At 36.2% G+C, this 23,939-nt stretch overlaps 1 protein-coding gene and 1 non-coding gene across 2 annotated transcripts; one reads left to right on the top strand and one right to left on the bottom strand.

The window, feature by feature from the left end:
• Nucleotides 1-66: 66 nt before the first annotated feature.
• LARP7 (La ribonucleoprotein 7, transcriptional regulator) lies at nucleotides 67-19,641 on the top strand. Its single transcript, XM_032333181.1, has 13 exons — nucleotides 67-195; nucleotides 6,518-6,718; nucleotides 7,150-7,250; nucleotides 7,351-7,434; nucleotides 7,553-7,717; nucleotides 7,811-7,904; nucleotides 7,980-8,327; nucleotides 8,409-8,553; nucleotides 10,213-10,361; nucleotides 11,205-11,323; nucleotides 14,462-14,621; nucleotides 14,849-14,940; nucleotides 19,041-19,641. The coding sequence occupies exons 2-13, from the start codon at nucleotides 6,520-6,522 to the stop codon at nucleotides 19,119-19,121; spliced, it is 1,737 nt and encodes a 578-aa protein (XP_032189072.1). The 5' UTR covers nucleotides 67-195; nucleotides 6,518-6,519; the 3' UTR covers nucleotides 19,122-19,641.
• On the bottom strand, nucleotides 12,200-12,344 carry LOC116585360. Its single transcript, XR_004283568.1, has one exon. It is a non-coding gene; the product is annotated as a U4 spliceosomal RNA (small nuclear RNA).
• Nucleotides 19,642-23,939: the final 4,298 nt, after the last annotated feature.

Genomic DNA, 23,939 nt, shown 5'->3' on the forward strand with positions numbered 1-23,939 from the left:
CGACGCACCGCCCTCTGCGCCAGCTCACGCCTGTGACGTAAACAACGGCGCACAGTCTCCGTGCTGGTCTTTTCCTAGGCGTGCCGGAGAACGGTGTCGCTCACCCTATGACGCGGAAATCAGGACTATAAGCATCTGGAGGCGACAAAGGTGAAGGACGGAATCACCGGCCCCGTATTTTGGGAATTGAACCGAGTAAGTTTCAGGTAGACCGTAGATAGTGTCCCAAGGGTTGACTGAGGTTTCAGTTCCTCTGAGTCCTTTCTAACCCAGTTCATTTTATCATCTTTCGTCCCTTTTACTTCGTCCCCTCCCACAAACCCATCAGTTTGCTTGGCCTAGTTCTCTTTGCGCACGCGCAGAAGTCCTTTGGCAGCCCTTGTAATTCCAGTTTTCAGAGGTTGGGGGCGCGTGTTGTCCGGCGATGGGAGATTGGGGGCCCGCCCGGCTTTTGGCGGCCCCTTTGGGAAAGGATGGGTGCCCAGGTCGGCCGCAGGCCAGGGTGAAATTGCCTTCGTTGATCTGAGCCTTGGCGGCCAAAAGATAGCGAATGTGAGGACTTGTTCTACAGTTAGTCATTTTCTTTTTCAGGATTCTAGTTTTTGTCATCAGAGAATCGAAAATCCAGGTACGGAAGGGAGCTAACAAATTTTAAGTGTCAAGTGGAGTGTACTGAGCGCCCCAAAAAATGTGCCTGAGGGAAAATGGATAAGGAGACAAATTAGGGGAGACATGGTGGTGGAAAGCTCCATGTAAGATGCCATTTCACGTGGGCCTTGAAAATTGAATAGGGGTTTTTAAAGCAAGTAAGACAAGACATTCAAAAAAGCAGAGGCATACAGGCAAGGGTGTTCTGGTACCGTTGAATGGTCAGCCATGACTAGAACAATGACTTAACGTTTTTGACACATCATTTCCTCTAAAAATGATGAAGGCTGTGGATGAGCTTCCCAGGAAGGTGCATACACATGTCAAGACATTATACATGTAATTTTGTTGGGAAATTGTGAAACACCTTGAAACGGCCAAAAAACGAGATACTGGATATCTTGTCTAGCTCACTCTTTCAGGTTATCTCTTTCATTGTCTTTGAGTTGCTTTACATTTGTGTAAGTTGTGGGAAATGATTATAATGGAAAGTAGTCTTGCAATTAATTAATTAATTTTGCAGTTATTGCTCTAGCCAGTTTTGCACCTATTAACGAATTTCTTTCAGTGTTCTTGATAGTTTTTTAATGGAATATTATTTAAATTATTAATTATTTATTTTAACTAGGCCTCACACCCATTTTGGGTCTTGAACTCACTGCCCTGGGACTGAGTCTCATGTTCTACTGACTGAGCAAGCTAAGTGCCCCCTCCCCAAACCAGTTTGCAATACTTAAACTAGTTCCATGATTAATTACTTAAATAAAATATCTGACATGTATTCATTTTAAATCAATTTATATTTAAATGCCTTTGCTTAAAATTTATCTTTTAACAGTTTCACAGAATTCACAGGAATGTTTGAAACACCTAAAATTCCATGGACTTTAGGTTGAGAATATCTGAGTCAGAACTAGAATGCATCATGACAGGCTGTAAAAGGTTCTACTAAAAGGTAGGCAAATATGAGGGAGTCAAACTTACCAGAGTTTATTTGCTTACCTGAGCTTGTTTTTAACTCAGCTAGTTTTGTCCAGTTCACTTAATCTTTAAGTCTCTGTAAAAAAAAAAAAAAAAAAGTTGGAAGACACCACCTAATTGTAATTGTGAGGATTTAAAACAATATATGTAAAGTAACTAGTAACTGGCATTTTTACACAGTACTTTTATTATTTCTTTAAAGCCCCTGTTTAGGGGCGCCTGGGTGGCTCAGGTCCTAGGATAGGGCTGGCTTTGGTCTCTCTGCTCCGCGGGGAGCCCGGGAGCCTGCTTCTCCCCACCGCCTGCTGCTCTTCCTACTTGTGAGCTCTCTGTCAAATAAATAAATAAGATCTTTAGAAAATAGATAAATAAAAAATAAGGCCCCTGTTTAAAAGCCAGTTAGATGTCCTTGATTTGTTTTTTAGACTTACATATTATGTTATAAATAGGCGCTGAGGAATTTTTAATCTTGAAAGTTTTAACATTAAAATCATAAAATTAGATCTGTGTTTTAGACAGGTTACATAGCTTATGAGAAGGATAAACGACCTCTAGAAGTGTTTATAAACTATTCCCATATTACAGTGACAGTTGTGGAAAATACTGGAAGGAGATAAAAGCCATTCCAGAAGTTGAATTGGTAGGACTTAGTGACAGATTTATAAATGATAAAATGGTAATAATGTTACATTTTATCAAGTGTGTGAGAAAGTAGACTTAGAGAAACTTGACTAACAAAAGTAACTTCTTGACTCCCCCACCCCCCACAGCCTTTGCATTGGAAAGTTATATTGTGCCATATCTTGTTGCTTTGTGTTAATCAGTATCTTCCTCTTATATATGTATGAACGTATATTTGTTTATCTACAGAATATATTTCTTAAAATCACAAATTGCAAACATGTTAGGTACACGAGGCAAGAGTTTTAGAACTTAATTTTCCAAGTCACAAAAATAATCCTTAGGTGAGGGTATGAAGGAAAGTCTCTGAGATGAGAATGATGAAAAAACTGATTTCAGGAAAATTTTTACTTTCTGCACTAATGCAGTTCCATCCTCTATTTCCTTAGATGGCGGTTCTAACAAGTAAAGGAATTGGAAAGCTGGTAGTCTGTCCTTTATGATTTGGAGTTTTTGCAAAAGGAAAAGTTAGCACTGGATCTTGCTGTATTGATAATTTGTAGTTTCCATTTTATTTTATTTATAAACCTACGTCTTTCGAAAGAACTTGAAATGCTAGGGTGCCTCAGATGGTCAGCCTTCTGCTCAGGTCGTGAACCTCCATCTGGGAACAAACCCCAAGTGGAGCCAAGGGCTCAGCAGGGAATCTGCTTCTCTTTCTGCCCCTGCCCCCTACTTGTGCACTCTTTTTCTCTCTCAAATGAAGATATAAAATCTCAAAAAAAAGAAAAAAAAAAACTTGAAATGCATAACACTTTGCTGTATGAGATCCTTTTAAATACATTATTTAACAAATGTTTTGGTTGTGGATCAAGCTAAAGTACTTGCCCTCATGGTTTTTGCATTCTAGTGTGTTAGACAGTAAAATTATAATTACAGGTAGGATACGAGGATACAAAGTGGTGACAGGAATGGGTAGGGTTAAGATTGTCAGGGCAGAAATGTTTTAGATTCAGTGAAAGAAAGGCCTCTTTGAGAAAATGACATTTATGGAGACCTGAATGAACAGAGAAGTAATCCCTACAGATGTAGCCGAGAGGGTAAAGAGAACTGTGAGAGTGAAGGCCTTGAAATGGGAATGGCCTTAGCATGTTTAGGGAATAGTATATCATAGTTAGAGTGAGCCTGTTGGGAAGAATTTTAAGGCCAGATGGAATAGTGCCGAATAGACCAGAGTAAGGACTTGGATTTTGAGTATGATAAGAAATCTCTGAAGGATTTTGTCCCAGGGATTGACATGCCCTGATTTAAATATTTAATGATTATTCTGACTACTCTCTGGAGAATTGATGATAATGGAAGAAGAGTAGACACAAGCACAAGTTACACTGTTCTTGCAGTAGTTCAGGCAAGACACAATAATAGTGTGGACCAAGAGGTTGTAATAAAAGAAATAAAAAATATTCTTATTCAGAATAGATTTTATAAAGGTAGAGCTAAAAAAAAGTGCTCCTGGATTTGTTGTGGTGTATGAGGAAAAGGATTTCAGAATTTGGGGCTCAGCAATATTGTGATTGTTGTGTTCTGAGATGGGACAACAAGGCAAAAATAGGTTTGTTAAAATTTGAGAGTTCAATTTTGTCATTTTCTTATAAAAGAAATACTTAAGGTAAATAAGTGGAGATGTCAAATGGACAATTGAGTATTGGAATGGGGGGAGCTAATGGGAGAAGTCAGCACTGGGAAATACAGGTTCATGAAACATCAGCATGTAGCTGAGGAGCTTAAAGCCGGAGACTCTCAGAAAAGATATTTGTGGAGTTAAGAAGGGAGCCCAGTATTGAATGCAATTGTGGGGAGCTTATAAGGGTAGAGCAAAGTAGAATGGTCCAGAAAAGGAAATTGAGAAGGAGGGGAACTCTCCTGGAAGCCAAATGAAAATGTCTTCACGGAGAGAGTTTAACTGCAGTTGCTGCTGAGAGGTCTAGTAGTCAGTGGAGATCACTGTTTTCAGTTTCCCTAGAAATGTTAGAAAGGAAAGCCTGACAGGATGGGTTAAAGGGAGAATATGGGGTGAGGAATGTGGTTATTCAGCACTAAATGACACCTAATTGTTTTTTTGAGTGATTAATTCAGACGAGTAGCTCCATTTTCTATGCATCTCAATAAATGTGTCTTTACTTACATATTTTCAAAATTGGCACTTAGTTAATCTACTGCAGCCTGTTTTAAAAGTGCCAAAATACTCTTTGGTTGGTTTTGGTGACAGTGCATGTTTAGTTGAAGTTTTGAAGTAAAATGCCTTAATGGCTTTGTACTCTCTTAACTGGGTGTCGCTTTGAAACATTTTCTATTTCTGTTCATCTCTGCAGGGTTGCTGCTGGAGTAACTGATTCTGACTGACAGGGTGAACAGATACAAATAGGCTTTGATATTATGTGTATTGAGTGTTAAAGAAAGGTATAAGGCAGGAACCCTTGGGTGGTTCAGTGGGTCCAGGGACGGCCTTCTGCTCCGGTCATGATCCCAGAGTCCTGGAATCCAGTTCCCCATCAGGCTCCTTGCTCAGCTGAGAGGCTGCTTCTACTTCTGCCTGCCCATTCTCCCTGCTTTTGTGTGTGCGCACTCTCTCTCTCTCCTTGATGAATATGACAAATAAATAAGATGTTTAAAAAGGGGGGAAAAAAAAGGCAGAAGAAGGAGGATACAAGGCAGAAGGGATAATAGGGATGGCATCTTCATGTCAGCTGGAGTCCCAGACCCAGCACTTAACCAAATTCCCCAATTAATCTACATCTACTTTTCCCCCCTTACCTATCACAGCATGTGTGATAAGGGCCCAAGTATTTTAGGTCACCTTGATATGTAAAAGCCTTAGCCCCTGTTTCCCACCTATCTCCAGTGTCATTCTTGTTGCATAGGTCCAAGGCCTTCATACCAACTAAGAGTGGCTCCCACCGGGGTGCAACAAAAGAGTCGGGAGAAAAACTCTCCCTGTACATCTTAACTCTCCTGTGTCCAAGAATACCATATCACGGGAGCCTGGGAAATATAGTATGGGAAAACCATGTTTAGGTGTTTTTCTCAGACAGGCCCGCACCATCCCACGCCCTATGTTAAGCCTTTGCTCATTTGCTTATTTTTATGTATGTACCTCTAGCAATGCAACGAAGATGACACAATTATTCAATAAATTTTTGAGCGACTATTCTGTGCCATGGAATGGCAATGCATCATAAACAAAACAGAAACCTGATTTCATTAATACTAAATTCTAGGAAGGAAAAAGAATAAAATTGTCTAATAATGTTAAAAGATAAGTGCAATGGGAAAAAAATAAGGCAAATTTGTCTGGAAATTTGCAGTTTTAAATATGGCTATGGTAGGAGACTTCATTGAGGTGACACCTGAATAAGACGTCAGCAAGTGGGGGAGTAAGCCATGTTATTTAGGCGTAAGTGAAAACGGCAAATCCAGAAGGCTCTCAGTTGAAGATTGGCAAGCCAAATTTTAGGAAAAGCCAAACACCAGTATCGCTGGAGCTGAGGGAACAAAGAGGCGTGCAAGGTTACTCAAGGAAGGAAGGGCTTGGGAATTGCTGTCCAGGAAGGAAAACATTGGAAAGGGAAGGTCCCATGGAAAAGAAAAAGCCAGTCCTGTAGCTTACCATTTGAATTCTGCTTCTAGTGAACAGAAATGAAGTTAAGGGAACCTGGCTGTCTCAGTAGAGCGTGGGACTTATCTTGGGGTTGTTGTAAATGCAAGGCGCACTTTGAGTTTACTTAAAAAATAAAACCTTGGGGCTTGTAGGTGGTTTTTAGGTCTTGATGCATCTGGCTTCTTGCTGAGTGGGGAGCCAGCTTCTCCCTCCGCCCCTCCCACTGCTCATGGGCTTAGCGACTGAGCCACCCAGGGGCCCCTGGAGACTTTATTTAGACACCTTTTTTGAGTTTGCAGAGATAAAGTGCATTAAAAAGTAAAGGTAGGGGCGCCTGGGTGGCTCAGTGGGTTAAGCCGCTGCCTTCGGCTCAGGTCATGATCTCAGGGTCCTGGGATTGAGTCCCGCATCAAAAGGGCAATTATAAGCAAATAGGTAAGAGACTAAATTCGATCAAAAAATTTAAAAACCACTCGCCAATGAAAATTATGTGTTATCCCAGATTTTGTCCTCAGCCAGCCAACTTCGTTGACCCCTCAGGCAATTTAAATACCAATCTGAATTAGCACTTGAGATTTAAATATTGGCCTTTTTCTTTTCAATTAACAGGAATGGAAACTGAAAGTGAAAATCAAGAGAAATCAATGGAAGAAAGTACTGAAAAGAAAAAAGAAGTAGAAAAAAAGAAAAGGTCACGAGTTAAGCAAGTGCTTGCAGATATTGCTAAGCAAGTAGACTTCTGGTTTGGAGATGCAAATCTTCACAAGGATAGATTTCTTCGAGAGCAAATAGAAAAGTCCAGAGATGGTTGTAAGTTTACTTGCCTTCACTATATACAGTGGAACCGGTTTTTATGTACTCTACCCCTAAATGATATGTAATACAATGTGGTACTACCATACTATGTACTACTTAACTGACATTGTTTTACATTTCCACGTGAAAAGCTCAGTTTAGCCTTAAAATAGTTAATTTCTATAGATTTTTGTGACGGAGCTTTTGGCAAGCTCAGGTATAGCATCTGACACTGCTAGGTCAAGTTTTGAGCCCAACCCTGGGGTTTATAGGTTTAATTCATCTGTGTTTCTAAGTTTAATTCATACAAGGTATTTTAATTCATACAAGGTATTTTATGGAGCCCAATTCAGAAAAATTTTTAAATTATAAAGGCAGTTTTAATTACATAAATACATTTGACACCCAGTTTAGTATTTATTTATATTTACATTAACTTTTGTTAGATGTTGACATATCACTCCTCGTGTCTTTCAACAAAATGAAAAAATTGACCACAGATGGAAAGTTAATAGCCAGAGCACTAAAAAGTTCATCTGTTGTAGAGGTAAGAATTGTTCATCTATTGTAGAGGGAAGTTAAAAATTGTTAAACTTATTTAACCAATAAATTAGTTTATTATTAACCTCATATACTCAATTTCAAAGCTGGACTTAGAAGGCACCAGAATAAGGAGAAAAAAGCCACTGGGTGAAAGACCAAAGGACGAGGATGAACGGACAGTGTATGTGGTAAGAAAAGCTCAAAGCTAGAGATCACAAATGACAAAAACATTTTTATATTAGGAGTGAAAAAATTTATTGACCTCGAGACAGTATTTATGTGTAATATTGCTTCTAATTACTACAGGAATTACTTCCCAAAAATGTTAATCACAGCTGGATTGAAAGAGTATTTGGGAAATGTGGCAATGTTGTTTATATCAGCATACCACATTATAAATCTACTGGAGATCCAAAGGGATTTGCCTTTGTGGAATTTGAAACAAAAGAACAAGCAGCAAAAGCTATTGAGGTAGGTCCAGAACCTAAAAAAGAAAGGCAAAAAAATTAGCAATTGTTTTAAATAGTAACAAAATTAAATGGCTTTAATGTATTGATTTTTCAGTTTCTTAACAACCCACCAGAAGAAGCACCAAGAAAACCGGGTATATTTCCTAAGACAGTAAAAAATAAGCCTATTCCTGGGCTTAGTGTATCAGGTAATTAAACTTAACATTAATATTTAAGTAAATGTAATGATATTATTAAGTAATTAAATAATAATATTATTACAGAAGAAAAGAAAAAGAAGAAGAAGAAGAAAGGCCGAATGAAGAAGGAAGACAATATGCAGACCAAAGAGTCAAATATGGACACAACTAAGGAGAGTGACAGTAAAATGAAAAGATCTAGGACAACGTCTGAGGGATCAGAAGTAGAGACAACTGAACCTCAAAAGCCGCCCTCAAAAAAAAAGAAAAAACGGGAAAGACAGGAAGTTTCCGGCTTACCTGTAGTCAGAACAGGGAAGAGGAAGAGAAGTAACTCTGAAGCAGAATACCCAACTCCCAAACCAAAAGTAAAGAAAACAAATCAGAAAGACAACATTAAAAAAGATACAGAAACTTCCAAAGAGAACAAAGGTACCAGAAGCCATAAGGTGTAAATGACCAAAAGGAAAAGTTGTTTTCTTAAACTTACATATGTTTTTTTTATATTTTAAGACTTGGAAGTCTCTACTGAAGAGGAGAAGGATACCGGAGATGTGAAAGATGGATCCCTTTTAAAAGCAAAAAGGAAGCATAAGAAGAAACATAAAGAGAGGCACAAAATGGGAGAAGAGGTTATACCATTAAGAGTCCTTTCAAAGTAAGGAGATTACAGTTCTGATGAAAATTGACGCTCTCCATCACCATTGCTAAAGTGCAATTCCAATTTGTATTGAACAGAGTTGCATATTAGCAACAGTCATGGCATGTAGCCAAGACCTGCAGATTATATAGTCAACGCAATTGAGGATTAAAAAGGAACCACCACACTAAAACATGGAAGCACTTATTTTTACCATGTCACAGCAAGTGCCTCCATGTTAAAGTAGAGGGCATTCCTTAACAGACTTAAACAGTTTAAATATACCCACAGTCCATGAAGTTTTCCCTAAATACAAAAAATGCAAAAGTAAGACTTACCATCACTAAAACATGGAAGCACTTACTTTTTTAGTTTCAAAGCAAGTACATCCACGTTTAAGTGGTGGGGAGCCCGGTCTTGAAAAAAATGTGAATCTGAACCTGTAAAGTAAGGTTTTAAAATTATGTCCGTTTGGAGACACCTCCACTGAAACATGGAAGCACTTACTTTTTGTTTTACACAGCAGGTACCCCCATGTTAAAGCAGAGGGGAATCCCCTTGGACTCTATAAATTAACCAGTTTGCCGTATTACATTCGGAGGCATAATTTGGGTTCACTTCTACTAAAACATGGAAGCACTTACTATTTTAAAAATAAAAGAAAGTATTTCCATGTTAAAGTTAAAGGGAGTCCAATTCAATGAAGGAATGAAAGCCAAGATGAAAAAAAAAAAAATGTAAAGTACTATACCTTTGAGAGGAAAGTGTTTCCTAGTTTTCCAGGCTTGTACTCTGGTCGCAACTATCCTCTTGAAGGTTAAAAGGCAAGGACTTCAGGCACTTGTATTTATACTATTCTTAACTGCTGAATTCCTTTTGCCTTTTTATCTCGGAGAATCATTACAAGAGGTTTTTGTTATTCTAATGTATCAGCTCTCAGGGAATGTATGATCCTGGGTGGGTCTGGATACTTTTTTTTTTTTTTTTGAAGTATACAGATGTCAATAATAACTGCTAAGACCATTACCACCAGATATCCTCCTCTTTAAAAAAAAAAAAAAAAAAAATCCCCTATCTGCTTGTTTGATGGCATAGATTAGAGTAACAATGAGTGCTCCTGTGGAGCCTTGGAGAGGCATTGTGTTTCTATCTGGAGGAGCTCTAGCTGTTTGAAGAAACATCTACATGTTAAAATGTATGTAAATAAATAAAATGCTTCCATGGGGTGTTTTTTTCTTCTTAGAAATTCCTTTTGATTCAAGTAAGTACTAAGGATTGTTATCTCTCAAATTGGAACCAGTTTAACAAATAATCTTTAAATTATAATCAGCCATTATTCCCTCAGAGATGACAAATTGTTGCTGTTTAATTAATTCAAAGCTTTTATTTTCATAAATAAAAACATTTGAAGCATATTCAAGAATTAAAATTGCCAAATTTAAAACATTTAATCTGAATGTTGAATCAGGGGAAACTCCCCTTTTCATATTTCCTGGATCACTTGGAACTCAAGAAGTAATTTGAATGTTATGTGTTTTAAAGAAGGAAAATACCAAAACTTAAAATACTTTTGGTATTTTAGAAGGAGTGGTTACAAGACACTGTGAATATATATTTAGATATTTTTATTTGCTCATCTCTGTTCACTACTTCAAAAGTACATTCTTTTCATTACAGGAGTGAATGGATGGATTTGAAAAAAGAGTATTTAGCACTGCAAAAGGCCAGCATGGCTTCCTTAAAAAAAACAATATCCCAGATAAAGTTGGAGTCAAAAATGGAAACAAACGGAGTACCTACTACATCTGAGATAAAAAATGAAAAAAGTAAACAAGCACTATGGATAGTTTTTGTAGCATTATATTGTATTTATATACTAACATACTAATTCTGATTTATTATAGGCTAAATCTTAAGTTTTAAATTTTAAGTTTTAAAACTTAAAAATGCAGTGGTAATTATTAGAACAATTACTGATTTGTCGTGTCCAAATGTGCTGTTTAAGCTTTTCATAAGAATATTTGAAGTGGTTGTTATAAAATCTGTTTTTTCGGGGCCCCTGGCTGGCCCACAAGATCATGCCACTCTTGATCTCAGGATCATGTGTTTGAGACCTACATTGGGTGTAGAGATGACTAAAAATCTTTCTTAATGATTTAAATTTGCATTCTTAATCAGATTTAGTAATGAGTAACTAGTTTATGAATTGGGCTAGTTTGTAACAGCAATAATTGTAATTTCTCATCTGTAATTTTATTCTAATATATTAAGATACAGTTTGAATTCTTATAAGTTGAAAATACAAATTTTCACATTTTAATCATTTTATAGATTATTTTACGTGTTCTCTTTTTATTTCTTTATCAAGTAAAGTACTTTATTCAGGTAAGGGAAAGGGGGCGGGTTTTTTTGTTTGTTTAAGGTTTTACAAGTGTTCCTCTAAAAGCACTTTGCAATTAGAGTGATAAAAGTTTTGGTATTTTATTTCATGGTAGTCTGCAATAAGCAGTATGGCAATTACCCTAATTACTTTACAGTTAAATTTAAATTAAGTAAATTTAAATTATTTAAATCAGCCTAAGAAATCATTGTTGTTTTCAAGTGGGCATACTAAGTATTAAATTAAGTGTAAGAGGCTTATTTCTGGTCTTTCCTTTTCAAATCAACAGCAAACAGTGAAGAGGGTTGTCCTCAGGAAAAGGTTAATGCAGCAGGACCACAGTTTGTGAGTGGCGTGATTGTGAAGATCGTTAGCACTGAGCCTCTACCTGGCAGGAAACAAGTCAGGGTAATGCTTTTGTGTGTCAAGGGTAGTTGTTGTCCTTTCCTCTTTAAAATGTACCCCTGTGAAAATGTTTTGCATTATAGAAAACAAAGCAAATCAAAATAGAATATATTCCTATGTGGAATAATACTTGGAGGATTTGATTCCACAGTAACTCTTGTGTTTGACTTGAAGCAAAATCTGAAGTCTGAAATTGAAATTCTTCAGTGGATTAGATTTGCAATGAGTACAGTTGAAACATCCTTCTATAGAACTGCACTTTGTGCTTATTTTTCTTGGTGCCCTTAATGGTTGATTATTGTATAGTTGAATGAGCAATCTTAACTGTAGACATTATAACTTTTAAGTTCTTAATATTCTTTTAAGAATAAAAATAGTAAGATGCTGTCATAATATTATTTCTTTAGGGGACATTGTCTGTTTTCAGAGAAAAAGGGTTTTAGAGAATACTTCCTGCCAAACCTTTTAAAGATTTGTTCAACATTACAGTTCATCTGAAATTATTTTAACTTTTAATCATCTGCTATTATTTGATTTTTGAAGCAAACTAGAGAGTTTGTAGTTTGTTTTCATTGGAGCTCTTAGCTTTCAGTAGGTTCTGAAAGATTTAGAATTGTATCTAAAAAAAGTCAGAACTATTTTCATATAAAAGAGTTAAACATGCTTATTTTTAACTTAACATAAACTCTTTTTGTCTATTAGTCTTCTTGGAAATTGAAATTTTTTCCTGGGAGAAATGCAGAATTTTTCTGGAGAAAAGAACGTTTGTTAATTTTATTTTTTTTAATGTTGTTATTACTTTCAGTCTGTGCTGTTTTAAAAATGTGAAACAGTTACAGGAGAGTTAAAATATATTGAAAAGCTACAAAAATTTTGCATACATATGCAATGTTTTATGTAATTTACAAATTATTATATCTACTGCTCTGCAATCTTTTTTTACTTCTGTATTTTATTTTTGAATGAGCAATAATCGCGCCTTGGATAAACCTCATTGGCTATGATACTGCCACTGCGCAAAGCTTGTATTTTATTTTTGAAAGCCTTTCTGTACCAACACAATATTTTTTTCTTATTGACAAATTCTGTGTAAAATGTCTTTGGCATAGCAGATATATTTGAAATTGTTACACTGACATGCATCATCGTGTAGTATGTTTACATTTTACATAGACTCTTACTAGTCACAGTTTTTAACTTGCATAAATGAGGTTGCTCACTGTAAGTATTTGTAAACACTCTTTATCTGGAATCCTGTTTCTATCCTGTAACATCCTTATCACTAACACATAAATTTAGTTTCTGTTTACAATATTGATGAGGTATTTGGCAAATCCCAAGTTGGTATTACCAACTTGAATTTCAGAGTATAGTAGCAATATAGAATTTCAGGTCAGAAGGCTTAAAAATTGAGGATGTAAATTATGCTGTGGCTAGTTAAGTTGCAAAAGATTTAAAAGTAAAATTAGGCAAGGTTTGCTATTTGGAATAATTGTCATAGACTTTATATTCATCAAAAACCTTTCTATTATCTAAATAGTAAGTATATCAAACATTCTTCATTTATTATCATCAAAATCATAAAAACAGGTTAGCAGTTGCTTATATTTTCCTGGAACAAAAACTGAGTTACATGGTGGTTACTGCTGTCTGACTTGCCCTTGTGATTACCAGGCTAATTTGTCTTTTAAAGAAGGGTTTTTAGTCCAGAGATTAGCCAAAGTTATAATGTGTATATCATAAATACCTTTTGAATTATAGTAATCTATCTGATAAATCAGTTACAAAACTTATTACCATTTAACACATTCAGATTTCATCAACTTGATACCAGTTATTTGTCTTGTGTTCTGTTTAAATTGAGTACTAGAGTATATAGAGAAATGGGAAGAATTGGCAAGTATATTTCTCTCCGGTTATCTTATTTTTTCATTAAATTAGCAATCATTTATTATGTGCCTATTTTGATGGGCAGTATGCTAATAGTAGGGATGAGTTAAGACTTAGTACCTGGCTTTGTAGGTTTTTACTGCTTATTCTTTATTATTAACTAACTTTTCTAATTTTATGATCAAATAATATTTTCACATATTACTCCGATTTTTCTGTAATTCAGACTTTAAAAACCAATATATGAAAGTAATCTAAATTCCTTGTGGCTTGAAATTTGCGTCAATAGGAAAGGAATCCAGATGGGTAAAACACTTTTATTTAAGCTGGGAACCTCCAGTAATTTCGTTAGCTTTCTGAATGGAAGTTGATGAATGAAGACTTATGTAACATTCCTGCATAATTGCATTGTTTACACCTCAGAACATGCTGGGGAAAAAATGATTAGAAATGCAGGAATCTTGTTAATTAGCCCTCACAGCAGGCATTATAGATAGAACTATTCCTTGCTGCCTGACTACTAGTTCAGAGGAGACCTGTTAGGTATTTCATCAGAAAGTATGAACTTTTGAGCTATATTACCAGAGATCTGCTCCGGAACCTAGGATTTTTGTGGGTTCCCATGGAAGTTTTTTTTCGTGAATTCGAAAAAGTTGAATGTTTATTTCATACATTTTAGGTCATGAGTGATTTTGTACAGATAAGTGTAAACACCTTGTCCACCAATCCATTGTGGATTTTTTGGTTTTTGATTCTATTCATTATTGTAACTACACCAAGACTTGCAACCTTTTTTTTGTTTGGGGATTGGCAGAAATTACTTGATACTCTCCTCTACAAATATGTTGTCCTTATGGAGTGTTCCCATTCTAGTTAATATTTTAGGATTGTGCTTAATTAAAAGAAAGTTATGATTAGCGTTCCCACTTTTGTTCAGATCAGTTTTTAAGAGTATCCATGTGTTTTACAGTGCCTGGCTGGCTCATTCAGTGGAGTGTACGACTGTTGATCTTAGGAATTTGAGTCCAAGCCCCATGCGAGGAGTAGATATTCGTTAAAAATAAAAAATCATTAAAAGAAAATATTTGTATGTATTTTAGAAGAAATGTTTAATGTAGGATAGTTACTCATTTTAAATTGTATATGGCTGACTTATAAACTACATACATTCTGGCACAACCATGGGAATAATTTTAGGATTATTGTGAAACATTTTTATTATTTATTTAAAGTCTTAAAATTTTAATGCAGGATACATTGGCAGCAATCTCAGAAGTTGTTTATGTTGATTTGCTAGAAGGGGATACAGAGTGCCATGCTAGATTTAAAACTCCTGAGGATGCTCAAGCTGTAATAAACGCATATACAGAAATTAAAAAGAAACACTGCTGGAACCTCGAGATCCTTTCTGGTAAAAACTCATAGATTTTTCTTTTTAAGTAGTTCTTATTGAAGGGTGATTGTATTCTATTTTCTTAGTTTCCTAGGAAAATTGGTTTAATTTTCATATTCTAATTTGCATAAAGTGGTATTAAATATAATAAGACAACTACAGTTTTTTTTTACTGAAATGTGATTAATGACTTGAATATGTTTCTTCATATGTATCAGTGATAATTGTGTTTGTTTGTTTTTAAGGTGACCATGAGCAAAGGTATTGGCAGAAGATTTTGGTAGATAGGCAGGCAAAACTTAATCAGCCTCGTGAAAAGAAAAGGGGCACTGAGAAGGTAATTCATTTTTCGGTTTTTGTTGTCATTGTCATTTTTCGGTAACCTAACTTCAACATTCAGTTGAATGTTCTCTGAAAGTGTAGCCTTAAAATAACTTTGGTTTTGCTAGACACAATAATGATTTATATGATATTTACTGCATTTTAGATTGTGGGAGAATACTTGTTTTTCTGGACTTTGAAATACATAAATTAGAGTTATTTTACCCATAAGGGTACATAATTTAGAGTCTTCTTGTTTTCCTTTCTTTATTCTAACAGTGGTGGCAATTTAATTTAAACAATATTTCTAGCTTCTGTGTTTTGTAGTTTAGTTGTAAATTATTATTTAAAGATTTCTTAATGGTAAAACACAATATATTTGAGAGTGTAGGGTTTTGGCGGGGTTTTTTTTTTTTTTTTTTAATTAAAGATTTCATATATATATATTTGACAGACAGAGATCACAGGTAGTCAGAGAGAGGGAGGGGGGAAGCAGGCTCCCCTCTGAGCAGAGGTCCTGATGTGGGGCTCCATCCCAGGACCCGGATCATGACCTGAGCTGAAGGCAGAGGCTTTAACCCACTGAGCCACACAGGAGGCCCAAGAGTGTAGTTTTTAAAGTTATGATCCTCCACAGATAATATTGGGAAACTTTATGCCTAAGGTTTGCTATAGCAATGATAAGCTTTATTCATTTTTCTCTAGAATACTCAAGAAGTGAAGCAAACTTAAATACATTAAATAATTTGAAGCAAAACTATCGGTAATTTTGCTTTAAATGACAGTAATTTGTCATACTACTGTTGCTTGTGAGCTGTAAGGTTTATTCTTTTAAAACAATTTATTAGGGGATGCCTGGGTGGCTCAGTCCGTGAAGGTGCTGCCTTCAGCTCAGGTCATGATCCCAGGGTCCTGGGATCATAAGGCTTCTCGCTCAGTGGGTAGCCTGCTTCTCTCTCTGCCTCTGCCTGCTTGTGAATGCATGTGTGCACACACTCTCGCTCTCTCGCTTTTTCTCTGACAAAGAAATAAAATATTTTTTAAAACAAATAAATAAAAGAAATTATATGTGTAAGGATTAGTACATCTGTAAGTACTTAGGACAAATTAAGACACATAAAAACTAATAACTATTACCAAAATTTTAAAATGCCTATGATGAGATAAAAATATGAAAAGTTTCACATTCTTCTATGAATCATTAGCACTTACCATCATCCTTCCTGTATTTTAGGTTTGTTGATTTGGGATTCTAATTCTATTTGTTTTAGTATATAAAAATCTAGTCCTTTTTCATCAGCGTTGCATTGCCTAGAATTCACTGGAATATAAGATTATTAGGGGGGAGGTTTCCTAATGGTCTTTGTTAATTCTGTTTGCATGAATACAGACTGAATTTGCTGAGAGGTGGGAAGGCCTTGTCTCTCTCACACCCCCCACACCCAGCCCCAGAGACTCTTTCAGGTCTATGAGGTGTTAATTTCAAGGCCTGCTTGAAATTATTTAAATGTTCAAATCATTGATCCAGAGCTCACAATTAAAATGAAATCACTTTGTTTAATAATAGTTATCCTTCTAATTGGTGTGAAGTTTCATTTAAGTTGTATATGTTTTTAAAAGTAGTAATTAGTCATTTGGTTTCCTTGAGAGATCTGAACTCCGTAAACTTAATTCAAGGCAAGGAAATAAACACTGACTAGGGAGTTTTATAAATTGTGTTGGAACATAATGTGTAGCTCTGTTACTCAGTTGGAAAGTTGTTTTCTGATCTCATTTATCTGTTGTACCACCAAGCTTTTTCTTAGCATGATTTGTTTCATAAATAGTACAGGATCCTAGTTGAAACTATGAAAGTAGCTAGTTGACTTCTATCACAACTTGAAAATAAGGTACTACACAAAGTGTGTATTGTACAGGACTTTTCAGAGGAAACAGTTAGTATGTCAGTTGACTTTTTTGATAATTCATTTAATTAATATTTTTTGATTGCTCATTTTTTTTGCCCACTATTCTAAGAACTGGAGATAGAGCCAACAGTAGCAAAATGCCCTGTTTTCATGAACTTTGCATATGACCAGTTTAGGTCAGGTGATGACAGGTGCTGTATAGAATAATCAAAGGGTATCATGAGATAGCTTTCCATCAGGTGAGGTTTTCTGGGAAGTTCTCTGAAAGTGACATGAACACAAACCTTAGGAAAGTGGAACAAGCAAGCAGGAGACTTCAAAGGCATAGCTTTCCAGGCACAGGCAGCAGAAACTGCAGAAGCCTTGAAGAGAAGGAAGAATACTGGGAGTAAGCACCTTATTAAAGGAAGTTAAATATTTAGAAAAAAATTTAGCAGCCAACCAAAAGTATGACATTAGTACTTTTCTCATATGGCAGCTTTACATTACTGTACATACAGTAATGTTACATTACTTGGTCCAAAATAGAATTAAAGAACAGCAATGGTAATAAACTTTGCTTCTTAATTTTCAGCTTATGATGCAGGGGAGACTGGGGACAGTTTCCTAAGCCCCAATCAGTTTATACAAAATTAAAAGACAAAAACAGGAGTAGGTGAAGGAAGAAGTTAGTTTTTACATATGGTATTTTCATGTAAAAATCAAATGTGGGTTCTCACAAGAGATCACTAAGATAAAGGAAATATGTGCCAGATAGGGTCTCACTCATTCTTGCTAAACCAAGCCTTTGTAGCCTTTCCTATCACTCTGAGCACATTAGTAAAATTAGATAACAGCTACCGGAGACAGAGTGAATCTTTTCTCATTTGTCTTTATCTTGTAAAGCATATTTGAAATGTTTTTATCACCAAGCTCTTTTCTTTACAAATTATCGGTGGTTAGATATTCAGCAGGTAAAGACAGAATTCACTATATCTGTGAGCAGAGTTATAAATAACTTACATTTTGACTCACATCTCAGATGAATAGGCTCTTAGTTTAATCAGCTAAAAAATTAAATAAATTAAAGTGACTCTCTGCCAGTGGCCGCAGTCACCAAACACTTGAATGAAACTCTAGTGAGTACTTAACTAGAATCTGTATTTTTTTTTTTAAGATTGGAGAAATTGCTTAAAAGTAAAATCTTTTGTTGGGTGCCTCGGTGACTCAGTTGGTTAAGGGACTGCCTTTAGCTCAGGTCATGATCCTGGAGTCCCTGAGCAAGTCCCGCATGGGCTCCCTGCTCAGCAGGGAGTCTGCTTCTCCCTCTGAACCTCCCCTCTCTCATGCTCTCATGTGCATGTGTGCGCGCGCTCTCTCTCAAATAAATAAATAATAAAACATTCTTTAAAACTTTTAAAAATGAAAATAAAATATTAAAGTATTTATGTAAGGGTGTAATAATAAGTACTTTTTAAAAAAGATTTTTATTTATTTGACAGAGTTCACAAGTAGGCAGAGAGGCAGGCGGGGGGGGGGGGGGGGAGCAGGCTCCCTGCTGAGCAGGCAACCAGATGTGGAGCTCCATCCCAGGACCCTGGGATCATGACCTGAGCCAAAGGCAGAGGCTTTAACCCACTGAGCCAGCCAGCCAGGTGCCCCAAAGACTCTCTTTCTGACCAAACTTTAGACAGACTTCTCTGAGCCTTCTTTTCCTCCAGGCCTAAAAGCTTAAAATTTGCCAGCATGGAGTGGCTGGGTTTGGGGGGGTTTTTTGTTTGTTTGTTTTGTTTGGGGTTTTTTTGTTTGTTTTTAAGAATTTATTTATTTATTTGACAGACAGAGATCACAAGTTGGCAGAGAGGCAGGCAGAGAGAGGAGAAAGCAGGCTTCATGCTGAGCAGAGAGCCTGATGCAGGGCTCAATCCCAGTACCCTGAGACCATGACATGAGCCTAAGGCAGAGGCTTTAATTCTCAGTGATGTGGAAGGAAAGTGGGAATGTTTTAGTAATTCTAAGATTTAAAATCTATCATACTTAATAAACCACAATCCTAAACAGTTCTCTCTGTAATTGATTTGGGCTAAGCTTAATTTATCTCATTTGTCTACCTTTCTCTCTTTTGAAACATTTTTATTCAAACTGATAGTTGTGAAACTTTTTTTACTCATAATTATCTTTTTGTTTTGTGTATCCAATACCTTATAATTTCTAATTTCTTTCTCCACAGTTAATCACCAAAGCTGAAAAGATTAGACTTGTGAAGACTCAACAAGCAAGTAAACATATTAGGTTTTCTGAATATGACTGAGAAACAGTTTTGGATCACCTCTTGAGATTTCATTGGATACTTGAACTTTTCGTAGTAAATCCATTTTATTTTGGTAGTAATAAATAGTGTTTTTCTGAATCCTATGTTAATTAGAAGAAACACCTTTGTTCTTTAACTTATAAGACTTTTTCTTTGGACAAGTACATTATATACCACAGTTTTTCATTAAACATTTTATTTGCTGAAATTATTTATACAAATCAACCTCAAAGTGATTCAATAAATATGTTTTGAACATTAATATTAATTTTGTTTTTATATTACAAAAACAATAATATTTGCAAAAATATTACTACATAGTTTAGAAAAAAATATTTGACAGTGGACGCACTGTACTTCTTATTTTGTAATTTGATTTTCCTTTTCAAATATTTTTTCATGTTGATTTATACAGAAACTTATGTGTGATATTTCATTCTGTTTATTGTACTTTCCTTATCTGAGCTTCCACTGAATGGGCCATATCAGCTGTTTCCAATTAAAATGTTAACCTTTAAAAGTATTGAGTTTGTTTCTCATAAATGAAGTTAAACATTTGATTTTCTCTAACCAAAATACCAGATACTGTGAACACGGCGAGGAAGAAATCTTCTAAGAATCAGCCTTAAGCATAACGGAACTCTCTTATCATTTTATTCAGAAAAATCTCAGACCTAGCATATTTAAGGCCTTCTTAGAACTGAACCTACAGGGTCTTTCATGACTGGCACCTTAATCCCTTATCAGAATATCAAAAACAGGGGCACCTAGGTGGCTCAGTGGGTTAAAGCCTCTGCCTTAGGCTCAGGTCATGGTCTCAGGGTCCTGGGATTGAGCCCCGCATGGGGCTCTCTGCTTAGCAGGGAGCCTGCTTCCTCCCTCTCTCTCTGCCTGCCTCTCTGCCTACTTGTGATCTCTGTCTATCAAATAAATAAATAAAATCTTAAAAAAAATATATATCAAAAACATACTCTAGACAGTCAAGGTGTGTATTTCCTTGGGCTATAAACCATTTGTAGTTCCATCAGCTTTGTCCAGAAGTAGGCCTAATTTTGGTGCCCTTTCTATGCATTGTGGAAGACAAAAAGTCAGGAAACTATTTCTATGGGCCAAGGATTTGAGAAGATTGGCTGCCTCAAAAGTAAGGGTGACACGGGCGCCTGGGTGGCTCAGTGGGTTAAGCTGCTGCCTTCGGCTCAGGTCATGATCTCAGGGTCCTGGGATCGAGTCCCGCATCGGGCTCTCTGCTCGGCAGGGAGCCTGCTTCCTCCTCCTCTCTCTCTCTCTCTGCCTGCCTCTCTGCCTACTTGTGATCTCTGTCAAATAAATAAATAAATAAATAAATAAATAAAAATTAAAAAAATGAAAAGTAAGGGTGACAATAGCTTATTACGAGTAAAGATTCTAGCAAGTTGCCACTGACTCCTTTTTTTCTTCATGAAGGAAATCTAACAGACACAGTCTAATGGAGGAAAAGAAAGATCTGTAAATAGTTGCTAAAGCTTACTATGAGGATTATGACCAAATATACTTCAGATGTTTCAGAATAATCAGAAGTTAGATATCTGTTTCAAGGATTAAGTTGAGATCAGTGAGGACTCTCTTTAGATGACTTTGGAAAGGTTGTCAAAATTTCAGAAATTTTCCCCATGGCAGTTTTTAAAACAATATAAGTGCTCATTCAGCAACTATCTTTGGCCAGTTTTAGCACTTGGGAGATACTAGTGAAGCAAATCAGATAAATTTTCATACATGGGCATTATAGTCGAACAGTAGATAGAGACAGTAAACAAAAATAAGTAAAGTTACATACTTCGTTAGGTAACTCCTTAGGACAAACAGAAAAGGTGAAGAAGGAGACACTCCATTTGTTTATTTTTGTTTATTCTTTAATTCATTTAATTAAAGGAATATTTATGTAGCCCCTACTACATATTAGACACTGACACTGTAGACTTTAGAGATAAAACGAAAAGGTAGGGTACTCTGCCCTTGAGGAGTATACAGTTGGGGAAGACAGACAAGCCAACGTAATTAGGATACAATGTAAATGATTTGACAAGTAGCCCCAGAAGACCTGGGATAGTTCTTGAAATGGAAGTCGCAGTTTTGAATGACCTTCCAAGGTTTTTCTGAACCTTTGGTCTTTTGGTAAGTTAATTTCCTTTTTATCTAACACATAGCACATATTAATTGCTTAATAGATACTGCTTAGTTGAGTTGAACTGAATGTATGTTTCAGGTGTTCCCCAAGGGCGGATGTTATGATTCCCTTGCATGAGGAATACTTTTCTTTCTATACTTTATGATTCTCCTATTCACATTTCTTTTTTTAAGTGCCTGCTTAGGTCCCTGTCTTTGTGCATTTAACTTCTTGTGCTTTATTAACTGCAAAACTTAATTTTATTTAATCACCTTGCATTAAATCAGTACCGCTAGCTTGTTGGCCATTGTCTGTTGTTACTAGTTGTTGAACCTAAAGCACTTATCAAAGGTTGTAATACATAGCTAGTCTGAGATTTAAGCAGTTTCTCTTACTCTAAAGACCACACATTTAACTACTATACCTCCTCTCTTCCTGGCCCTCCTGCCTGCCTTCCTTTATTCCTTATTTTATTCATTCCAGCCAATGTTTTGTATCTTATGGTAGTGATAGACTGTAGTTTACGTACCATGATTTCTGTGAACTTGTAGTTGTCTCCTCTTTTTTACTACTAAGAGCAATGCTGCAGTGAATATCATGTCCTCCTTTGTTAATGTGTGTGAGTGTATCTGTAGGATAGGTTTCTGGAATAGGAATTGCTGGAGCAGATATCTTTTTTAAGGCACCCGGCTGGCTCAGTTCATAGAGAATATGACTCTTAATTTCATAGTCATGAGTTCAAGCCCCACATTGGGCATGGAGCCTACTTAAAATTAAAATTAAAAAAAAAAAAAAAAAAAAAAAGTTACCTGATGTGGGACTTGATCCCAGAACTCTGGAATCACTATGCCAGCTGAAGGCAGACACTTAACCAATTGAGCCACTCAGGCACTCCAAAGTTATCTTTTACATAGTATGTCTGAAATAGTCCAAAATGGTATATAAATTATCATCACCAATAATTACATTTTGCTTTTTTTGTACCAAAGCCTTTTTTTTTTAATTTTTTTTTTATTTGACAGAGAAAGCATGAGCAGCAGGAAGTAGCAAGGGGAAAGGGAGAAACAGACTCCCCACTAAGCAGGAAGCTCGATGTGTGGGACTTGATCCCAGGACTCTGGGATCATGACCTGAGCTTAAGGCAGACGCTCAGCTGCCTGAGCCAGCCAGGTGCCCCTAGACTCATTAATACAGAATGTGGGATGTCAGGCTGACTCAATCAGTAGGGCATGCAGCTCGTGACTTCAGGGTCGGGAGTTGGAGTCCCATGTTGGGTGTAGGATTTACTTTAAGAGAAAAATACAGGTTCTAATCTGTCCTATTTTTTTTTTTAAGTCTTTCTTTTTTGCTGTTCTGAGAGGTGAAAATGTATCTCATTGCTGCCTTCATATTCATTTCCCTGATCACTCTGAGACTGAATACTTTTCACATGCGTGTTAAATATATATATATATATATATATATATATACACACACATACTTAGCAAATTGCTTCTCATAGATTTTATAGGATGGATAATTTTTTCTTAATAACTTATCTGCCAAACTTTTTTTTTTAAAGATTTTATTTATTTATTTGACAGAGATCACAAGTAGGCAGAGAGGCAGGCAGAGAGAGGGGGAAGCAGGCTCCCTGCTGAGCAGAGAGCCCTATACGGGACTCAATCCCAGGACCCTGAGATCATGACCTGAGCCGAAGGCAGTGGCTTAACCCACTGAGCTACCCAGGCACCCTCTGCCAAACTTTTTAAGTTAACATATCCTTGTAAATATTTTCTTCCATTCAAACACTTGCCTTTCAACTTGGTTTATAATACAGTCGTTATGTAAATATTTTATATTTTTACAGAGCCATATCTTTTAATTTGCTTTTAATAGGAAATTACTTCCCAGTCTGGGGCCTATGAGTCCTGTCTTATTTCTTACTCTCTGATGCCCAGAAGATTGACATATTAATAGGAATCAATCTTGAATTAACACAAGTGAGTTTGTTTGCAGCCAAATACAACCTCAATTAAAGTAATACCTTTCTTTAAAAAATAAATCACACATTTTATTTTTTAAATACCTTGGGAAGTTTAAAATATAACGAGCAATTAGGATAAAAAATAGGAAGGAGTTACACTAGGAAAGAGTCCACATTATCATTTTAACTTATTCCCCATGTGTCTATTGACTTATTTAAAGATATCACAATTAAGCTTGTCATTCATACAGTCCGCACACCATGCGTGACAAAACAAAACAAAAAGCTAACATTCATGTAGATTACCACAGTAGTCCAGGTCTGAGATCAATCAAACCTGGAGACGTGATTTTGTATTTACAGACTAGGTTGTCATTGAAAGAAGTACTTCGAGGACAGGAATTAAAACAGGGGTTTCTAGATGTTGTCTGTCACCCTGTGATTTTGCAACCATTATAGGAAAAACTTCTGTAACAATGCTTAAACCTATAATCATAACTATATTCTAACTACTGAAAGGTTTTAGAATTGCATTATCTTGCCTAACCAGGGCTTGGTCTTAAAAGTGTCTTGGGGACTTTGGTGGCTCAGTTGGTTGAGCATCTGGCTCTTGATTTCAGCTCAGGTCATGATTAGGGGTCATGAGATCGAACCCTGCGTTGGGCTCCATACTCAGCAGACAGCCTGCTTGAGATTCTCTCTCCTCTCT

Source organism: Mustela erminea, chromosome 2, assembly GCF_009829155.1.
Source record: "Mustela erminea isolate mMusErm1 chromosome 2, mMusErm1.Pri, whole genome shotgun sequence".
Classification (NCBI taxonomy): Eukaryota; Metazoa; Chordata; class Mammalia; order Carnivora; family Mustelidae; genus Mustela; species Mustela erminea.